This window comes from Gymnodraco acuticeps, unplaced genomic scaffold, assembly GCF_902827175.1.
Source record: "Gymnodraco acuticeps unplaced genomic scaffold, fGymAcu1.1, whole genome shotgun sequence".
NCBI lineage: Eukaryota > Metazoa > Chordata > Actinopteri > Perciformes > Bathydraconidae > Gymnodraco > Gymnodraco acuticeps.
Window position 1 is genome coordinate 145,997 of NW_022991045.1, and position 22,126 is coordinate 168,122.

General features: G+C 41.9%; 1 protein-coding gene across 2 annotated transcripts; it reads right to left on the reverse strand.

Annotated features, from left to right (window-relative positions):
- Positions 1–15,477: 15,477 nt before the first annotated feature.
- On the reverse strand, positions 15,478–20,021 carry LOC117559829 (methionine synthase reductase-like). 2 transcript variants are annotated; one of them, XM_034236522.1, is made up of 3 exons: positions 19,999–20,021; positions 19,565–19,771; positions 15,478–16,379 (listed from the first exon to the last, which is right to left on the reverse strand). In XM_034236522.1, exons 1-3 carry the CDS (start codon positions 20,004–20,006, stop codon positions 16,235–16,237), a joined length of 360 nt encoding a protein of 119 aa, XP_034092413.1. In that variant the 5' UTR covers positions 20,007–20,021; the 3' UTR covers positions 15,478–16,234. The 2 variants fall into 2 exon arrangements, with proteins under 2 accessions (XP_034092413.1, XP_034092412.1); XM_034236521.1 differs by lacking the exon at positions 19,999–20,021 and having other exon boundaries at positions 19,565–19,967.
- Positions 20,022–22,126: the final 2,105 nt, after the last annotated feature.

Genomic DNA, 22,126 nt, shown 5'->3' on the forward strand with positions numbered 1-22,126 from the left:
GGAGGAGTCTGGGGGACAATCTCAAAGTCTTCTTGGCGAAGTTTATGAAACGACGCAATATTAGATGGAGCTGTGCTGTAAATGGAAAGTAAAACAAGGGTCGTTTCTGCACCGCTGGAGTGTAAAGGATGGCGGCAGGTCATTTTGATCAAGAACACTCTTAACATGCATTTCAAAGCCCCTCAGAGTGAGAGGCCGGAGGGAGAAGGCCAGGCTCATTATTTCACACGACTTCATCATGCCACCAGACAATCAGAAATGAAGTGAATTACATCACGTTGTAGCTTGTGTACTGAAAAGGTTGCAGTGCCAGGGACGTGGTGCATCCATGCTGGAATAAAATGTTACTTTTTATGGCTTGAAATGAAAGTAGTGGAATAAAAAAGCAATAAAACTCTGCTGCACAGTGTCTGCAGTTAAATTCCTGCTGCAGTCCCATTTCAAATGTGCTGGGAAACGGGCATTGAAAGCACTTCTCACACTGGGGATCTTCCATTTCCTCTTTGCTCCGGTATTAGCTGAATGTGTTCCACTTAGACCAACACACCTTGTAGCCATGTCCAACAGAGTCAACGCTATGCAGAGTCTCAACAAATGAAGGATGGCGTTGCAGACGTGGGAAGCAACTCGATTGGCAGCTCTCCAATGTTCTCTCCAATTACAGTAAAGTCCCATCATCTCCTCCGCCCTCTTGATGCGGAGCTGAAGGAGAAAGATGTCTGGAGGTCTTTTCACACGAGCTGTTTCTACAGGGAGAAGACCGTCACCGAGATACTTGACCTGGGCTTGATATCCTTTAGTGAGCAGACCTATTACAGCTGACAGGAAGTAGACCTTTGTAACTGACACTGAAGTCCCTCACACTAAGTGACACCTCGTCAGATATGTAAGTCAGTAACATTTATTTATAAAGCGCTTTTCAAAGACATAGTCACAAAGTGCTTGACAAAACATTAAAACATCATAGGAATCATAAAAGAATAAATGACCACACAAGCCTTAAGAAGTGCTAAAAACACAATACACAATAAAACACAATAAAAACATAGAATAAAATAAAAGCACACAGGTTACCCAAACACAGGAATGTGTTTAAATGACTTTTCAAAGAGTCAACAGAGTCAGCGGACCGTAGGTGTGACACTTCGTATTCATGCAGCAGGATGTACAAGACCTAGAAAATGCCCTGACATACTAGTGGAGGGTAAAACCCCTTCATCCTGACACTTTAAGAGCCCCAGATGCCTTCGTGGTCCCCCTCAGATCCTGCAGGTTGGATACAGAGCAGCTCAGAGGTCGCTCGGCCTCCTGGCTGCTGTTAAGACCAACAACGTGGAGATGTCTTTATAGAGAACAGCTTGAAGAGGACTCGGTCCATGGGTTTGAAAAACTCCTCAGAGAAGACCACAAGTAGTCGTGTGAATACAATAACCTCCTGAACTCTAGCAGAGAAAGATCCAGGAGGAAATGCTGAAGACTACATTTCATAAGACAGTGTTTTTAAGTTCTGTTATGGTGTGTCATGGAGGGAAAAAAAGACATGTATATTTGTCAGTATGCTACCTCTAAAAGCAGCATTTTTTGCATTATGAGATGCTTGGTTGCACAAATTAGACTTTCTCTTTATCAAAAGGATGGTAAAAAATGCCTACGTGCTGAAAGGATGTTGGCCACACACACACACACACACACATGCTATGACATGTGAATGTAAAAGGCCAGTGACACCGGCGGCTAATTAGTGACTCGCCTCATTAGCCGCCGAGTCTCCATCTCTGGCCCCGGCAATTATCTCTCTCAGGACCGCAGCAAGGTTAGCCCCCTGTCTTCATCTCTGCACACACACACACCTCACACACAGTGACGACAGGAATGTGCGTGTGTGTGTGTGTGTGTGTGCGTGCGTGCGTGCGTGCGTGCGTGCGTGCGTGTGTGTGTGTGTGTGTGGAGGTAGGATGTCAAGGTTACGATACATGTAGATCTTTCTCATTTGCTTTCAACGGAATATTTGTTTAGCTGCAAATATACTACTATAATCTTTTTTTAAAGTGTGTGTATCTTCATTTTAGGTTTCACACATTATGTATTTGGAGTCACTATAGGTCTATCATGACTATTGACAGACAAACAAACACATAACAGCCTAATTGACCTCCTCCTTTTTGCTTCTCCACCCTCCACAGACTGAGGTAACTCCCACCGGCACACTCTTCTTTGTATCTCCCTCCCAGGACCTGCCAGAGAAACAGAAAGAAATCCATTTATAAATAGTGATACCATTTTAAGATGAGGTCCTGTGGGGGTAAAGGCAGCGAGCTCCATTAACCTGAAGAGTGACCCACATCAATTCCCAGTGTTATCCAAACGAGCACTATGCCACAGTCAGCGCTGTGCAACACACCAACACCAGTTTATTCAGCGTTTCAAATCATGTTCAAAGTCATCTCTACAAATAAGGCTGGGATTTTGAAACATGCATATCTTCAGCTAATGATAAAGAATATTCTCAATTAACTCACAGATGTTGCATGTTGACAAGGGTTTATCTATGCTACTAAAGGAAAATACATAGCACACACTGGAACATGACAAGAATATTATTCCACATTTAGCAGCATTTCTCAAAGGGTCGCTGCAAACTAATTGAAACCCCTTATTAATAGGACTTTTTATGATTCCCTCTCCTGTGGTTCCTGAATCTGTGATGTGTCATTAAAGACACTTTTCACCGTCACTTTGGAAGAAAAAGGCAGAATATTTTACCCTCAGCCGTCTGTTGGCCTCTTTTCTCCCGTGACCAAAAGTCAAACTGAATTTTAAACTCGACTTTTAAACGAGCCACCGGGGTGTTTCGAGTTTCAGGTATTTGAGTGGCATATTATTTGGGGTTTTGGAGCAATGTATGCATATCAGCCTCCCCATCGCTCAGTCTACACTCGGAGGAATACGTAATGAGCCTCTTCTTCACGGTTTAACAGCAGAGACTCACTCAGGGTTAGATTATCTGGACGGGTCTGAGCCCAAGGTAAGAAACACCGATACATATATCTGCTGTTACTTCTTCCTGATGCTGCTTCACTAATCGTGTTAAGTTCTGGTGAAGCTTCTCCTCATATCTTCCTAAACTCCTTATCTGTTCGCTTGCAACTTAATCGCTTCACTATTGACACTCGAGATATTCGTCGAGAAAACCTCTCTTGATAAACATGCCGTTTGTTTGCAGATCCAGGTGTTCGCATGTGATCAAATCAAGAACGACATGTCGTGCTGACTCGATGCACGCAGAGTCAGGTGGAGCAATTTCCCCCCGCTGGCTTTTACAAAGACTTGTTTGATGAGACAAAATAATCCTGATCCAAAACTGCTATTTAAGAGAAGTTGGTGTTGGAGAAGAAAACACTTTCACAAGCTGCTGCTATCATTTGCACAGCATGGAAATATGGTACAAATCTGGACTGCATGTGGTTCAAAGATCAATGACTGTGCTTTATGTAGGTAGATATTACATAGGTAGACTGTAACGAGCCAATACGTGTGTGGAGAACTGTAGAAGTCGTCAAATCCTCAAGAAGACTGTGACTGGAAGAGATTTTGTAGAGGAAACAAACGTATACTTGTCTGCTTGCCAAAGACGAATCGATGGGCGATAGACAGAAGAATAATTGCCAATTAAGTCGCTTTAAATGCCAAAATGCACAAATCAGCCAATCAAATGTGGATATTTCCTTTTAATATCGAATTCAATTGATTATCTCTGGGTTTTGGAACAACAGAGCAAGGTATTTAAGCACATTTTCACAATTTTCTGACATTCTAAATATCAAACTAGCAATAAGTATATCTAGAAAATGATGTGCAGATTAATCGATGATATAAATACTGATATGTTGCGGCCACTCAAAGACATAATGAAACACAAACAACCTGAGGGACGTCAGGAGCTGGAAGATGTTCTTTGTTTTTGTCTCGTATATAAAGTGCACTGCTCTGAATTCCTACTTTACCTCCAGAATGAATACGCGCATATTTGCACAATACTGCTTCTGATTCTTATCTAATCAGAATAAAGAAAACATCAAATAGCAACCGTTTAAACGATGTAATAATAACATTATTTCTATAGCAGCTTTAGAAAGTGAGTTTACAAAAGGCTTTGACTGACGAAGAGAAAAGAAAGTAGGAAACACGAGAACAATGAAGCTTCAGAAACCAAACAAAGCAAGAAGACAAAGGACAAAAAGATCCTAAAGAAGAGAAATTATCTTCGAAGATTAAACAGTACAATGGATTAAAGAAAACATGTCAATAAAGTCAAATTACACCTGTTCAAAAGGAAAAGGCAATACAAGTGAACATCACATAAAACACATCTTTGAGCGACACGTTATCTGAACCATCCTTTTACGGATATTATTCCCAGCACTCAAACGTCTCGTGGAGCTCTTCTCTCAGGGCGAGGTTCATGAGCGTGCATGAAACCTCCAGATATCTGTGGAGACGGTGATTTATCACAGAGCCAGCGCCAGTCTGCAGATAAACGGCTGAATGTAGGTCTCGAGGTGTGTGTGCACAGTTTCATCTCTTAAGGGAAATATATCGTACACGACTTTCCATTATTGGGACTTTTGAGTTGGGACTTTGTTTTTAGAAGGATGTTAGGCCTTCGATTAGTTTTACATAAAGTGAAGGGATGATTTACACCTTCAGACACAGGTGATCGCAATTAAGTAGCTGGTTGGAAAGAAAATCAGCAGAGCTGTTGCCCCCAAATGGGGTCTTGTTTAACATTTCATCTTTTAAATGCAATTGTAATGTGTTTTAACATCTTAATTATATGCCTAATGGATGGATGGATAGATAGATGGATGGATAGATAGATAGATGGATAGATGGATGGATAGATAGCTAGATAGATAGATGGATGGATAGATAGATAGATGGATAGATAGATGGATAGATAGATGGATAGATGGATGGATAGATAGATAGATAGATAGATAGATAGATAGATAGATGGATAGATAGATGGATGGATGGATGGATGGATGGATGGATGGATGGATGGATGGATGGATGGATGGATGGATGGATGGATGGATGGATGGATGGATGGATGGATAGATAGATGGATAGATGGATAGATAGATAGATAGATGGATGGATGGATGGATGGATGGATGGATGGATGGATGGATGGATGGATGGATGGATGGATGGATGGATGGATGGATGGATGGATGGATGGATGGATGGATGGATGGATGGATGGATGGATGGATGGATGGATGGATGGATGGATGGATGGATGGATGGATGGATGGATGAATAGACAGACAGACGGACGGACAGACAGACAGACAGACAGATAGATAGATAGATAGATAGATAGATAGATAGATAGATAGATAGATAGATAGATAGATAGATAGATAGATAGATAGATAGATAGATAGATAGATAGATAGATAGATAGATAGATAGATAGATAGATAGATAGATAGATAGATAAATAGATAGATATGAATGGTGCTGTATTAATAAAATTGCCTGACTTACTTACTTTTCTTGAGATGTTTATGTGCAGAGAGCTGGAGTTTTGAAAGAAGGGGGAGACAGAGTGAGTGTGAGTACAGGTATTTAAAGACAGTAACCGTATAAAAAAGGAAGCAAAAATACAAGTATAAATCTGAAAATGTACAATATGTGACTTTAAAGTGTTATATTTCGGGAAATAGCCTCACACCAAGATCTAAAAGTGTTAAAAACTGTATATAAACACCGCTGCAGTTTCTTAGCAACAGCCGTGGCGCTGCGTGGTGGAAAACATGTCTGCGGAAGAAATGTTTTTCAATCGGAGGAGTTCTCTGTAACTGGGATCTGCACACTACAAAAACTAGAAATCTTGCAAAGTATATTTGTCTAATATCTAGTCAGAATGTGTCTCCACATCTGATATAAGACATAATAACTTCAGAAGGGACACTGCAGTGAGATATCGGGTCTTGTTTTTTGACAATGCATCATCTTGTTGAGTCAAAACATCTGATTTTGAGTTGATATGACGCTCAAATGGTTTCCCATACAGAGAGAGCGCTCAATCTGGACCGTGAGTTTAGAAAATGTCTAATTTTATATTCTAATATCCACATATTTATATATTACTACAGTAAACAGTATTTATTCTTACTCTACAGGATGTCATTTCACTGTCCTAATCTTTCTAATGCACTTTTGTGTCCTGCAACATACTTGCACTATTGTATGTATTGTTCTTGTTGTGTGAGGTGTTAGATATGCTGAAGTGTTGAAAGATCCCAATTTCAGATTTGTAATGCAAACAATAACACTGTAGCTCTTGTGCATGTTACAAATAAAGTCCTTCTCTTAATGTTTATTTTAACAATTGACTTGCATTTTGACTAAATGTAATTAATATGTATCATGTGATCAACTGACTGTATGTTGTAAAAATAGGAAGGATGAACTCACAGAGAATCCCCACCAATCTCTGCCGTTCCCCTTTTGTTACACCATGTTGGCGTCTTTAAGTGCACTATGTAGTGTTTTGGTTCATTACTTAATATTGTGTGTAGTCAGTTGTAATAAACCCACGTTATGCTACCATTAGAAAGAAAAGCTCTCTGAGTATCTGCACTCTCAGCTTGTAAACTAAAGCACTTTTCTTTTGAAGCAAATCAGAGCATTTTCCAGGAAGGAGTCCTTAAGAGACAGGTGCTAAAGTGGAGCGAGTGTGCATTCAGGATACAGTATAGAAAAGCACTTTTAGTAGCCAAAATACAAGTAAAAAGATGAAAACTAGCATAATATATAACCTTTAAAGTTCAATATCATGGCAAATGTTTGCTTTCTTGCTAAGATTTCAATGAGAGGACTGATACATATGTTTATAGCTGGAGTTAAGAGACATTTATCTTACAGACTGAAAGCAGGGGAAACTCTTTGCAAATCCGCCTCTAAAACTCACTTAAAGGTGGGGTAGGTCATTTTGGAGAAACCAGCTTGAGTGCGCTAGAATTTGAAAATACACAGCCGGGAAAAATCTGCCACTTCCTCACAGAGCCCCTCCTCCAACACGCGCACATGACCAATGAGGGCACGAGGTAAGTGTGTGCCCAGATGGAAGGCTGACAGGCAGGTAGGCCATCCAGTTACTTTAGCCGGCTCAGATGATTGGTCGTGCTTTTTACAGCGCCACGGCTTCCACTGATGACATTTTTTTAATGTATTTATTGTCAAAGCATTTAATATATTCATTGCTATCGGGATGTTAAGAGCATTCCATGGAATATAACAAAAAGCGTTTCTGAAATAAATTACATACCCCACCTTTAATACAACTTTTGTATTGTATCTGTACGAGAACAGGAGACCTAGCAAGCTGTTTAAAACTTGATATTAGAGGTGAACCTAAAGTCTCTTTTTGGTTTGTTTCCCAGTGCAGTTTTTAATCTCCACTTTCATCACATCCTCTCCATATGAAACGCATTCAACACCCAATCTTTCAGAAGAACAGAAAACATCATTCCCGCGTTGATGCATCGATAACCCTGACGCACTGCAGTGCTCACCATTTATCCTGTAACCTGTAACTGTTCTGTGTTCACATAGATTTTTCAATAAAACAGTAATTACACAGTGAAATCCCAGCCGTCCCATTACGTGCACACGAGTTGTCACGTTAAGGGAAGATGATTAATCACACGACGCTTTTTAAATACTTCCTTAACGTTTCCCCCTTGCCTCAGGCGCTTCACAGTATTTCACCTCTTTTCCACGTTCGATAAAAGTATACAAACTCTGTGCTCGTGGACCCTTTGTCACGCAAGAGGATAGATTGTGGTGTGGTGTGTGGTGTGGTGTGTGTGTGTGTGTGTGTGTGTGTGTGTGGTGTGTGTGTGTGTGTGTGTGTGTGTGTGTGTGTGTGTGTGTGTGTGTGTGTGTGGTCTAGCATTACAATACTTGTGGGGACCTAAATCTGTTTACACAGTCACGTGTAGGGACTCGCCTCCCTTATGGGGACAAAATGGAGGTCCCCATAAGGGGAATCATTCATTTTAGGGTGAAGACTTGGTTAGGTTTAGGGTTAGGCATGTGTTGGTTATGGTTAAGGTTAGGATAAGTCTCCAGGAAATGCATGTAAGTCAATGTAATGTCCCCTGAAGTGATGTATACATGGTATGTGTGTGTGTGTGTGTGTTATTAATTTCAAAGTGTGTGTGTGTTGTAGGGTGAGTGTGAGGCCCACCTGAAATAAGGTCGAGCGATGCTGTAAGTCACCTCCCACGGCACAGAAAGCACGATAATAAATTCAGAGTCAGGGACCTCTTTCGATCTGTCGTTCCCACCTGTTGTCAGTCTCTATGTTATCCTCACAATCTCTTATCTGCTCATCCCGCTCTCCTCTGATGAAAATTGTTTTCGTATACCTCTCTCAATCTCTGTTCCTATTTTACCCAATTTCCCGGCACTGACTGTCCATCTTCGCCTCTTTTTTACAAAGTCTCTCTACTTCCTGCCTCCATTTGAAGGCGAAGGAGCACAGTTAAATAAAATACATACTCTGACGCTGAGGCATGCGCATCGGGGGTTTTGGTGGAATTAGAAAAGACCCTGGTGACATGTGAGGTTTCAGAAAGAGGAAGAGGAACATACTTTGAGTAAAAAAACTATTTCATTACCTTTCACAGGACTGAGGAGACTAGCTGTCCAATCACAATGCATACCTCCATCAGGGACCAGGAGACACCTTCAACGAGTTTCAGGCAAATCAAGAAGTCGTTTTTTCTGTAATCCTGCAGACAAACAAACAAGCCGAGGAAAAAAATAAGATAATAACCTCCATGGTGTAAGGAGAAGAACGAGAAGATCATTTCATATTCCAGCTATTCCTCAAAAAACATGTTTTGGATATCAGGCCGTTCACATTTAAAATCAGTTTTTGTATTTCTACCCCAAGCTTCCACAAGTGGGTCAAAAATGACCCGCATGCATTTCCTATGGGATCCTACGGGAAAACGTTTTTTTTGTGAAAAATTAAATATAAATATGAACCATATAATACTAAATATTATACAAGTGATTGTTCTTAACCAAAATGACAAAAATGGCATAAAAACACATATTATTCTAATACGGGTCCTTTTTGACCCACTTGTGGGAGAGTGTAGGGTCCAGCCACTCTAAGGGCATCTAAGGGTTAAATAGTCTTTTCTTTAGTTCAAACTAAATATCAAGTGATCGTTCACACCCACATCTTTTCTAAATGAACCGCCACAGTTTTGTGCACTATGACGCATATCTGAATAATAGATCCACATTAACCTTCACATGCATGTTGAAGCACCTCCACAGTGAGACAGTGAGACCCTGGTACCTCAGCTGGAGCAGATCTCACTCATCACAGAGGAATCACAGTGTATTCTTCATCCATCCTGAAGTTTGTACATGCTCACACACACTCAGCACTTAACCTCCAATCTGCATAAGTCATTACGGCAGTGAGGACTGAGGAGGCTATAAATTCTGCTAAGTGTTCATCCATCGTTTTAAAAAAACCCAGAGCAATTTTAACATTTATTTGACAAATGGAGACAGAGAGAGCATCCATCGCTGAAACATCATTAATACATTTGATGAGGCAAGCAGTTTGTACTTAATTTAGACAAACAGTACCTGACCGGTTTGAAGAATCTGGGATTATATATTTATTTTGATCATATCTAAGAGTTCCAGTGTTTCATCCACACCTCAGGGGGTACAATCCTGTCTTATTGAATGCTTTCTCCTTCTGCCGGCATCAATTACAGCAAATGTTTGTTCTGCGGGACAGGAAGCAGGGCGATATCTCCGTGCCTTCGATAAACAGAGAGCAGAACAACACTATCTCACGCTGAACACAGGAAGCTCCGTGGAAGGGCTGCAGCCTCTTTTAGAAAAACATAGATTTTCCCCAGCACTCCTGACAGATGCTGAAGTTAAAGTGTTTGTGCACAGCTGGGACTCTGGTCGACTGTGGCTGTGTGTGGCTGTGTGTGTGTGTGTGTGTGTGTGTGTGTGTGTGTGTGTGTGTGTGTGTGTGTGTGTGTGTGTGTGTGTGTGTGTGTGTGTGTGTGTGTGTGTGTGTGAGAGAGAGATGGTGTGTGTTGAAGTGTAATTGTATTACTGTATATATATCATTAATATGTAACTATTATAAATGTATGTGAATGTTGTTTGTATATCATATTATTGTGTAATTATTTTGTATTTTGATGCTTTGGTAACATTGTTTCTTTTAACATTCATGTGCATGTCTGTGTGTGTGTGTGTGTGTGTGTCTTTGTGTGCATGTCTGTGTGTGTGTGTGTGTGTGTGTGTGTGTGTGTGTCTTTGTGTGCATGTCTGTCTGTGTGTGTGTCTTTGTGTGCATGTCTGTGTGTGTGTGTGTGTGTGTGTGTGTGTGTGTGTGTGTCTATTGTGTGCATGTCTGTGTGGTGTGTGTGTGTGGTGTGTGTGGTGTGGTGGTGTTTGTGTGCATGTTCTGTGTGTGAGTGTGTGTGTGTGTGTGTGTGTGTGTGTGTTGTGTGTGTGGGTGTGTGGGTGTGTGTGTGTGTCTTTGTGTGTGTGTGTGTGTGTGTCTTTGTGTGCATGTATGTGTGTGTGTGTGTGTGTGTGTGTGTGTGTTGTGTGTGTGTGTGTGTGTGAGTGAGTGTGTTGTGTGTCTTTGTGTGTGTGTGTGTGTGTGTGTGTGTGTGTGTGTCTTTGTGTGCATGTCTGTCTGGCTGTGTGTCTGTGTGTGTGTGTCTTTGTGTGCATGTATGTCTGTCTGTGTGTCTGTGTGTGTGTGTGTCTTTGTGTGCATGTATGTCTGTCTGTCTGTCTCTGTGTGTGTGTGTGTGTGTGTGTGTGTGTGTGTGTGTGTGTGTGTGTGTGTGTGTGTGTGTGTGTGTGTATGCGTGTGTGTGTGTGTGTGTGTGTGTCTTTGTGTGCATGTCTGTCTGTCTGTGTGTCTGTGTGTGCGTGTGTGTGCGTGCGTGCGTGTGCATGTGTGTGTGTGTGTGTGTGTGTGTGTGTGTGTGTGTGTGCGTGTGTGCGGTGTAGCCACACATCTTAAGAGCTGAGTTGATCCCCGGGTCGTTGCCTGCAGACGGAGACGGAGCGTTAGCGTCCTCTTTAATGATCAAACACAGGTGAAGATGGAGCTTTCTGCTGACTGCTCTAATGTGAGAGGACTTCTCCACAGGAAGCAAAACTTCATCTTTCCAAACTGTGAAGTCGGGAATCAGTCCTCAGCAGTGATGGTGCCGGAGACGGAGAAAATATGTTGATTGGTCAGAGAGCGGGGAAACTGAGACGCCCCTCTCTTTGGACACTGTCTGTTGTTTTATCTAACTTATGCATTTGTTTATTTGGCAGGGACATTGGACATTAATGAACACTTAAAACATGACATATGCCAAGTGTAAATATGCCGGATTTAGCTTTGAGCTACTTTCCATCCACAGTCCCTCACATACAACATTAAGAAAATTAAAATTACAAACATAGCAGTAGGCTACAAATACATCAAATGCAAGACAAGTGCAAACCTGTTGTCGTCTTGCCATCTAGATCGTTTGAAGTATGATCCATCTTTTTAGATTTTTGGATATAGAAGATGGGTTGTTAATGAGATTTGAGATTTAGAAGAAATTATAAAGAGTTGTTTTAGGCGAAGATTTCCACTTTCATCAAATGTCCTCGAATTTGAATCCTTAAAGCCTCGTGTCGAAGGTCCTTCTCTCATTATAAATGAATAATACCTGTTTTTCATGCAAAAATCACAGGAAAAAAAGTTGTTTTCTGACTTAAATATTGAGATTTCCTGCTTTTCTCTTTTTAAAATCATAATAAAGTGAATATATTTGTATTTTGGACCGATAAAACGAGACATTTTAAGACATCACCGTGGACTTTGAGGGACTGGGGTGGACATTATTCAATCTCTTCTGACATTTTATCGAACAAAAGATGAATGTTGATATTAATTGGCTGATTTCTCAATGAACAAGTAATCGTTAGATACCATGCATAGTCCCAATTGAATGTCCCATATATAGTCAAGCTCTGTCTAACTCGCCAGAAAGTATTTACTAATTTACTAACAACTAGTTTTGTAGATTAACTGGTAAATATATTGTTGAATTCACAACTTTTGCCATAAAGGAGTTTCTACTGTTTACTCCTGAAATACCTTTGAGCTGCAGTCACATCCAGGGTCGGCGTCATGGGGGGTCATTCACGGGCCATGCCCCCCCAAACGAGTCACTGTGCCCCCCCCCCAACGCAGGGTGGGCAAGCCTTGCCACTTTGCCGTTTTTTGTTGTTGTAATCATATAAGTGAAAACGTTTCCACTAAATGTTTTTTGTGTGAAATACGTCAGAAATAAAGAATACAAATATAAAACACAGCCTGAGGTGTGCTCACTGCTGCTCTCTGATTGGTGTGTTGCTTGACCTATGACCCCCGACTTTTTTTTTGTTATCATTACGTGGCTGTGTGTTCAGATGAAAGCCAGTGGCGATCTGTTCATCTGTTAAACTGATTATACAGTAAAGCCATCGAAAATAATATGATATACAGTACAGTACAAGTAGCCTACTTCTGGGTCTCTGTGTTTCATTCAAGCTCGGCTCTGTGTGTGTGTGTGTGTGTGTGTGTGTGTGTGTGTGTGTGTGTGTGTGTGTGTGTGTGTGTGTGTGTGTGTGTGTGTGTGTGTGGCACGAGCGCATTTTGTGAGTGCGCGAGCGGTAACGTGGAATGTTGATGTTAGCATCTGGTTAGCTAGCTATGCTAACGGAAATAAAGAGCTGTTTCTACACCAAGGTGGAGGAGAGTCCTCTCCTGTCAGACATCAGAGAGGATCGTATAACGTCAGCTCAGTGAGGTAAGGACTCTCTCAGTGTTTAGATAGTTCACTTTAGTGTAAGTTATCTCAGTGGGTCTCAAACGGTTTGGTCACCATTTATGTAAACAAGTATTTGCGAGGAACACCTTTATATGATCATTATAGTTATTAAAGAATAAGAGAATACATGAAAAACGGGTATGAAATACTATAGGACAGTAACACAAGAATACAGTTTAAAAGTGATTAGTAAAATATCCATAAAGAAAAAGTAAATCTGTTTACAGTTCTGTTTCACATGGATGCTGAGAGATGTAGGCTATCCATAGATCTCTTCATGTTGCTCTCAAAGTGCACCAGATTGATGCTTTTAACTTCAATATTTTAAAAATAATCTTCCCGGAGGAGCATGCCCCCCGACCCTCCTAGAGGAGGTTAGGTCCACCCCCACCTAAAACATGTTCACATGGATAGGATACTAAATACATTTGCACACTTTTTATATGGTGGCCTATGTCCATATGTTTCTGTTTTGGTGGTTGTGCCACAACCGTGCATGTATGCACAAGTCATAGGTGCGCTATAAAATAGCACATACACCCCTGCAATGGTGTTTGTGTGTTGGTTGTTGACAGCAGTGTGTGCCCCCCCTTGGTAAATAATTGCCCCCCCATTCGATTTGTTCTAGAGCCGACCCTGGTCACATCCTGAGAAGCTGAACATGCTCTCCCAATTAAAGCACCTCCCTTTACTCTCCTCATCTTCACTGCTTGTACTTTCTGCACCAAGAAGCCGAGTGTCAAGCAGGCCTTTCTAAAAAGCTCTGAGCTCATTGACACTTCTCTCCTCTCATAATAACGGTCATTATCTGCAGATCACATCTCTCTGCCTCTTTTCTTAAAAAGGCGAGTCCCTTTTAACTTTTAGGTGCGGCTGTTCTGCGGTCGCACCGACCCCCAGAGTTATTCTGGACCATCTCTTTGTCTTTCGCCGTCGCAGCGGGACGACAATGTCACCCTTTTTTAATTATGAGGACATTATTTAAACCTTCATCAGTCGTGGTCTCTGGACAGGGTAACACCGGCAGCCTCTCCGTCTTACAGCCGGGTCATTTTTTAATATGAGATGAGGGCATGTTATTAGTAAATAAGGGCAGAACGGCTCAAAGTGAACTTCAGTGTAGGACTGGGTGTAATGGCACAGGCATTATGATTAAATGCATTGTAAGCAAGGTCTTGTAGCTTTTTGGACTCAGACTTGACTAATATTGTCATAGTTTAATGAAACAAGTTGTCTTTTGTATGTGGGATCTGCAGTTGCATTTATCACCTCCACCATGAAGGCATTTTGGGGCAATAATCAAAGGAATGAACAGAAAGGGAAAAAGAAAGTTATTGCAGGATTGTTGATGTAAAAGAATAGCGTAAAATAAAAATGGGAACTGAGCGAAATATAGAGATTTAACGATAACCGCTTTAACGCAGAATCTACAGGAAAAAATATATATAATTGTGCTTTCAGTGTCTTTTTTGGCGAATGAATTGGGAGGCTCTGGATTATTTAAAATATATGATATGTGTATTATTAAAAGTGTCAACAATAGTTCATTTGTTAAAAATTACAGTTATGTTAAATACCAATAAATAGCAACACCCCCTCAAATATTTTTAAACCTACACATCTTTAACGGTCCGTCCACACGGCGGCGTGCCTTGAAGTTTAGACGGAAGCATCAGCCAATCAAATCATATGCCAGTACAAGCTCTAGCCAATCGAACCGCGTGCTTGTGTGTCCGGGGCGGGAGATTCATGTGATTGGTTGTTGGTCGAGCTTCAGACACGCCCACCGGCAAGCTTCAACGCACGCCGCCGTGTGGATGCTGCGTGAAGGATCCTTATATATAGTATTGCAAAACTCAAGTATATCAATAATTCATTTCACGGTTTTAATCTTGTTCACTGACAATGACCCCTCTCTCGACACTGTGATACAACTCCTTGTTGTTGCAGCATTCATGCACGATGTTGTAATTGTTCCATGTATCATGATGTGTGCGCGCACGTGTGTATCATTATTTTGATTTGTCCTCCTGTGGCTGGGCAGCAGGACACTTGAGAGATGAGGCGTCGGAGGTGCAGCTCTACCTCCGACAGCTCTGTATTAAACCAATTATTCACTTTCAGACGTTGTTTTCTGCCACTGCGAATGTTTTGTTTACACGGCTCAAACATTGTTTTGCGAATGGGGGTGTCATCTACGGAGCAGCAGCTGGGAGTGTAAACATGTTTCCCCTCCTGGAGGATAAATAAAAAGGCTGCTGTTAGAAGATTTCATTCTGAGAAGCTTCTCTCTGGGGCTCTTCTGCACTAAGAAGCAAAAACCCTTCAATTAGCACGGCTTCATCTTAGCACCAAAGTCACCTTCATATCCTCCCTAAATGAATACCAAACATCACTTCCAATCAATCAGAGTGTATTAACTTCTAAAGTATTCCCCTTTGCATCATTAATACACAACAAAAACATCCCCTGCTTCATGCTCATTGTAAGGTCATGTACAAACACACCTGAGTGCACAGAAGAAAAACTGTAGACGCAATCATTTAATCTTTTTAATTCCCGATCACACAAGGCACAGCTGTGTTTGTTGTGATGACAGTTCTCTGGATGCAAATTGGGTTTCGCAGGAGTTGGAAAAACTCCCGGGTGAGTGGGGGACGAAAGAGTCTGTGTTATAGATCCCTCTGGTCCGAGCAGCGCAGCGTCATTGAGATTTACAGTATAATGATAAATGACTTTTTGTAGGATTAAAATCTGTCTTAATTACCTCAAAAACCAATCCAACCAACTTTGGGATTGAGATACAATTTTCAAATTATGATTTATGTGTTCTTTAAAATGAATCACTTCAGAGGTAACCTGTGGAAGTGTGTTGCAGAAAAATAAAACCACTTCCTGATGGACTATCAAGGCTTTCCTGTGTGTTGCTGGATGACTTCAGGGTATTGTGTTTTTTTTTTATCGAGGTCGGAGCGCTGCCAGTCTCATCACAAAGTGAAATGTTTTCCCCAGACACGATGAACAGAGGCGTCTGCACTAAAAGCATTTTCACACTGCAGGACCAATCTGCTGCAGTATTGCTGTGACCCAGAATCCTTTCTGTTCAAACAGCAAAGCCCCCGATGATGCAGTGAACCAAAACCCCAGGCTCGGCCGTGGGGGTGTAAACTACCTCCAGCATCCACGATTTTACGGTTATAAAGGTTACAGCTGAGCATGCTTCTTTTTTTCTCTTCCAAAAGGTGTTAAAAGGACCAGTGGCTGCAGCTAAATGTGCTTATCTGTGCTCAGCCCCAGATGTCCTGCAGGTAGCGTTTCTCCTCCCTCAGAAGGGCCACAGTCTTCATGGCGTCCAGCTGATCCACCTGCAGCTCCGCTCTGATCGCCTCCAGCAGCGCGTCGTTCACGTCTTTAGCCATGTTCTTAGCATCTCTGGGGGAGAAGAAAGGGAGAGTAAGTCAGAGGAAAGGCGGTGTAATCCATAGAAATGGTTTTAGGGCAGTCCTACATGTGACTAAGACGGTGTTATTGGAAGTAATAATGACATTTTACTGAAAATAAACTCAACAAAATGATATCCTAAACATAAAATAAAATCAACAAAAAATCTATTCAGTTTTTTAGCTATAAGATAAGAAAGAACAGGTAATAGTTCACACATGGATAATAGAAATACAATATAACAACAATATAATTAAGTACAACAATACATCTAAACCAGGGGTTCTCAAAGTGCGGCCCGCGGGACAATGGCGGCCCTCGGAAATGTTTCTGGCGGCCCGCGATAGTTAATGTGACACGCTGAAATGCATGCGTTATATTTTAATCCTCCATGGTTCGTATCTAGTAAGAATTAGAATGGAATTTAAGAATGGTAAAACTGCGCCCCCTGGGTTGTCATTCCTAAATTATGAATGACAGCTTGTGGAAAGTTTGCTAGACTACTGGTTGCATGGCAACTAGGCATCTCGCGAGTTGCGGTTAAGCGGAAAATCTGTTGTTATCAGAATCAGAAACGGGAGTTAGCTAGCGATTTTAGCTAGTCACTGTCTGTAGATAATCCAACTTTGTGTCCTCTGCAAGTTCTTAATGTATACTGTATGTATAATTGGTTAGTACAATAAAGAAAGGATTTGTTTTGGAATTATTTGGTGTTCAGTTTTTTCTTGGGCGGCCCTCAATCCAATATTGGGTACCTAAATTGGCCCTCACTCATCAAAACTTCGAGAACCCCTGATCTAAACTATATTGTATTTAGCTACAGAACAAAGTGAATTTCAGGCAAATCTTTGACCTCAAAACACGGACATTAAACGCTAAAAAGTGCTGCTGGACTGAGGGAGACAAGCCAAGTTTATAACCACAACACACGTTTAACTTCATGGCCATTCATACACCGCTTTCCAACCTTGTGTTTCACGTGTATATAGAAGTAAACACTTGGGAGATATTATACCTGGCCCTAACAATAATTAAACTTTCTGTAAAAACTGAAGCTAAACTAAAATGCACTCTAAAAACATCCAGCAGAATAAAATCAAGACAATATAACAACAATATAATTAGGTATACAATACATATAATTGGACTGGACTGTCCACTCCAAGTAGGAAATGAGGCCTTACCCCAAGTGAAGGAGTTCAAGTATCTCGGGGTCTTGTTCTCGAGTGAGGGAACAATGGAGCGTGAGATGGGCCGGAGAATCGGAGCAGCGGGAGCGGTACTGCAGTCGCTTTACCGCACCGTTGTGACGAAAAGGGAGCTGAGCCAGAAGGCAAAGCTCTCTGTCTACCGGGCCATTTCCCTTCCTACCCTCACCTATGGTCCTGAAGGATGGGTCATGACCCAAAGAACGAGATCGCGGATACAAGCGGCCGAGATGGGTTTTCTCCGCAGGGTGGCTGGCGTCTCCCTTAGGGATAAGGTGAGAAGTTCGGTCATCAGGGAGGGACTCGGAGTTGAGCCGCTCCTCCTTCGCATCGAAAGGAGCCAGTTGAGGTGGTTCGGGCACCTAGTAAGGATGCCACCTGGGCGCCTCCCTAGGGAGGTGTTCCAGGCACGTCCAGCTGGGAAGAGACCAAGGGGTAGACCTAGGACCAGGTGGAGGGATTATATCTCTTCGCTGGCCTGGGAGCGCCTTGGGACCCCCCAGTCAGAGCTGGTTGATGAGGGGAAAGGAACGTTTGAGGCTCTCTGCTGGAACTGATACCCCGAGACCCGACCACGGGTAAGCGGGAGAAGATGGATGGATGGAATACATATAAACTATAATGTATATCGGTACAGAAAAAAGTGAATTTCAGTCCAATCTTTTGACATTGAAACAGAAATGAGGGAGATCATCCAAGTTTATAACCACAACACACTTTTAACTTCCGCTTTCCAGCCTTGTAGTTCATATGTATATATAGCAGTATTACACTTGGGACACTTGGGAGATATTATACCTGGTCCTAAGAACAATGAACCTTTCTGTAAAAACTGAAGCTAAACTAAAACGCACTCTAAACACATCCGGCTAACACGAGAATAAACTCAAGAAATCAAGACTAAAACAGAACAACTAGTGAAACTGTCTCTCTTACACAATCCTAATCTGTTAAAACCCTGCTCTGTGCACAGTGAAAACCTATATTTAGTAAAAGCAGCTTCCAGGAGATCCTCCTGCTGTGTCTGAGTCTTGCTGCTGCAGCATATTGAAGAGATTCATCATCCAGAGCACCTCAAGTGATTTTTACTACTCTGAGGAATTCACACAGGACTGAAGCTTCAAAGATCGTTTACTCAAAGCAAGGCGAGCGTGATGAGAAAGTCTCAGACTGAGATAAACAAGTGTTGACATGACGCGACTTTTGTTTAGCTTGTATTGACAGGAACAATATGTATGTATAGCAGCGCATACAAAACACTGTCCAACATGTTGCATCAGTTTGAGGAGTTAGAGAGGTGATGTGAGCAGACAATTCACAACATCACTTCCTTATTTGTTGTGCCTTCCTCCCAAGCAAAACGAGTCATTAATATAGTCGTTATTTAGCACCGGATACAGCTCAGAGTTCACAAAGTGGCAGTGTTTACTTTAGTTTGTGACACTCTGTTAAAGTAAGGCTGTTTGAAGCTCATTAATATTCACATTGTTGACATTGGAGTGACATTCGAAAGCTGTCTTTTCATTGTGTTTGAAGACTTCTGCGTGGATTTGTGCTCAGTTGCATTTAAATGTAGCTACACTAATATTATAAGGAGAGTTATATTCCAGCGGTGGATGCGTAGGATTGTCTCAGGCTCATGTGATCCAAACACAAGTGTTGTAAAGTCCAAAAGTCAACATTTATTTAAAAAAGTAAAATTGCTTTCATTTTTAAAACGTGTTTTTATCCAAGTAAACATCCGGCTTCGATCCATAGTTGTTGGCGGTTAACCTTAAAATATTTTTACTGCGCTTAAAAGTTTGCTTATTCGCGAGTTAAACTTAACAAATAAAGTGGATTTAATTCAATAAAACCAACAAACTTTATCATATGAATCCGTCAGATCAAACTGTGATGACCCATTTATTTATTTACCGCAAATGAATCGAGAATAAAATATATTGAAATGTGAATGTTCAGTCTTACCCGCAGACATAGAGGAAGCCCTTCTGTTTGAGCAGGATGTCAGTGACGTGTTTTCTGTTTCTCAGCAGGTTGTGCTGCACGTATCTGGGCGGTGCTGTGGAGGTGAAGCCCTCTTCCTCCTCTTCCTCTTCCTCCGGATCATCTCTGGAGAAACACACCTTCAGATGGCTCAGTGCTCCGCTGGAAACAAAGCCCTCCAACTCCTCTCTGAGACAAGGATGACAGAGACACATTATTTTAGCTCATTGTTAGTCCAATTTAATTCCAAGTTATTCCGGAAATCTTCTTCCTGATTTGAGGAAAGGTTTCTCTCCAAAGCTAGAAGAGAAAAGAGCTTTGAGGGATAGATAGAGGATTTAATGGAGAATATACAGTAGTGCAATGCCAATAAGTACATTTACTCAAGTATTATAGTTAAGTAAAACTTCAGGTACTTGTCCATCCATCCATCTTCTCCGCTTATCCGTGGTCGGGTCTCAGGGTATCAGTTCCAGCAGAGAGCCCCAAACGTTCCTTTCCCTCATCAACCAGCTCTGACTGGAGGATCCCAAGGCGCTCCCAGGCCAGCGAAGAGATATAATCCCTCCACCTGGTCCTAGGTCTACCCCTCGGTCTCCTCCCAGCTGGACGTGCCTGGAACACCTCCCTAGGGAGGCGCCCAGGTGGCATCCTAACTAGGTGCCCGAACCACCTCAACTGGCTCCTTTCGACGCGAAGGAGGAGCGGCTCAACTCCGAGTCCCTCCCTGATGACCGAACTTCTCACCTTATCCCTAAGGGAGACGCCAGCCACCCTGCGGAGAAAACCCATCTCGGCCGCTTGTATCCGCGATCTCGTTCTTTGGGTCATGACCCATCCTTCATGACCATAGGTGAGGGTAGGAAGGGAAATGGCCCGGTAGACAGAGAGCTTTGCCTTCTGGCTCAGCTCCCTTTTCGTCACAACGGTGCGGTAAAGCGACTGCAGTACCGCTCCCGCTGCTCCGATTCTCCGGCCCATCTCACGCTCCATTGTTCCCTCACTCGAGAACAAGACCCCGAGATACTTGAACTCCTTCACTTGGGGTAAGGACTCATTCCTTCACTTTATACATTGCATTTTGTAGGCAATTGTTGTTTACTTCATTACATTAACTTGCAGCTTTAGTTAGTAGCTTTAATATTCTTCTTACAGATTTAGATTATGAATACAAAATATCAATCATCTAATAGATTATGATATATCTCTGTATGTACAAGCAGAAAAGCTCAATTAAAGCGCACCATTGAACGATTAAAACAATAATGCCTTAATATTTATAGTACAATAGTTGAATGTATTTGATACAGAAATGGGCCTTACTGCATATTGACTACTTTTATTTTTTCTAGAACTTTTTCTTTTGGAGTAAAGTTGTGAATGCAGGACCTTTTCTTTTACTGGAAACATATATGTAAATGTGTATTGTAACCTAGGAATATAGAAAACGCCAGCCTTAAAGCCAAGTATTCAAAACAGTTAGCATATGCACCCTTTCACATCTAACACTCGCTTATATTTAGCTACATGTTTAAGACGAGACGTACATAACCCCAGAACATTTCCTAAACTGTCACGCTTGATGAAGCAGATGGGCGAAAGGTCTGAACCAATTTGTTGTGTTTAATGAGACAAATCCCCCCAAAAATAGGGATTTCATCAGCAAGGTCGAGCCTCTGTTTTAAGCATATTTTTTAAATCAATCGTGCAGCCTTCAGTCGGGGATAACCTCGCTCTCTGTCGGAGTTTCGCCTGCCAAATACGCCTTCTTCTGTTTCGCCGTCTCTACAGAGCCGAGGGAGGAAAGGAAGGAGGAGGAGGCGGAGGAGGTGAGGGGAGGAGGTTTAGTGTGCTCACAGCAGCTTGTTTTAAGTTAAGCAGTCCGAATAGGCAGGAACACACACACACACACACACACACACACACAGACACACACACACACACACACACACACACACACACACACACATAACAAGCGGCAACTCCAGGATCATGGGTGAAGGTCCTCGCCTAAGGGGTCTGTGTTTTGCAGCAACCCCTAGTCTGAAATAAGGTATTTTCACACAAGAGCACACACACACACACACACACACACACACACACACACACACACACACACACACACACACACACACACACACACACACACACACACACACACACACACACACACACACACACACACACACACACACACACACACACACACACAGTCTGCAGAGTAAATACTAAAGGGAGGGATGAGTACTGCTGTCTTTGTTCTGTGTGAAGCAGACAGAAAATGTTGCTTCTCCACAAATGCGTACCATCTAACGGCAGCAAACATATATTAGGTATTAAGTTACTGTATATCGATTCTCAAAAACACTGAATTGGTTTTTAATTAACGGATATAAAATATATACATCTAGCAATTAATCCAGCGTCTCTTAAATAAGTCCTGTTTCTTCTTTCATGTACAGTCAAGGTTTCTCTCTCCGCCTTTCCGCACTAAAGTTCCATTTTATAAATGTGTAATAAAAATGTATAGACCTTAATATCACG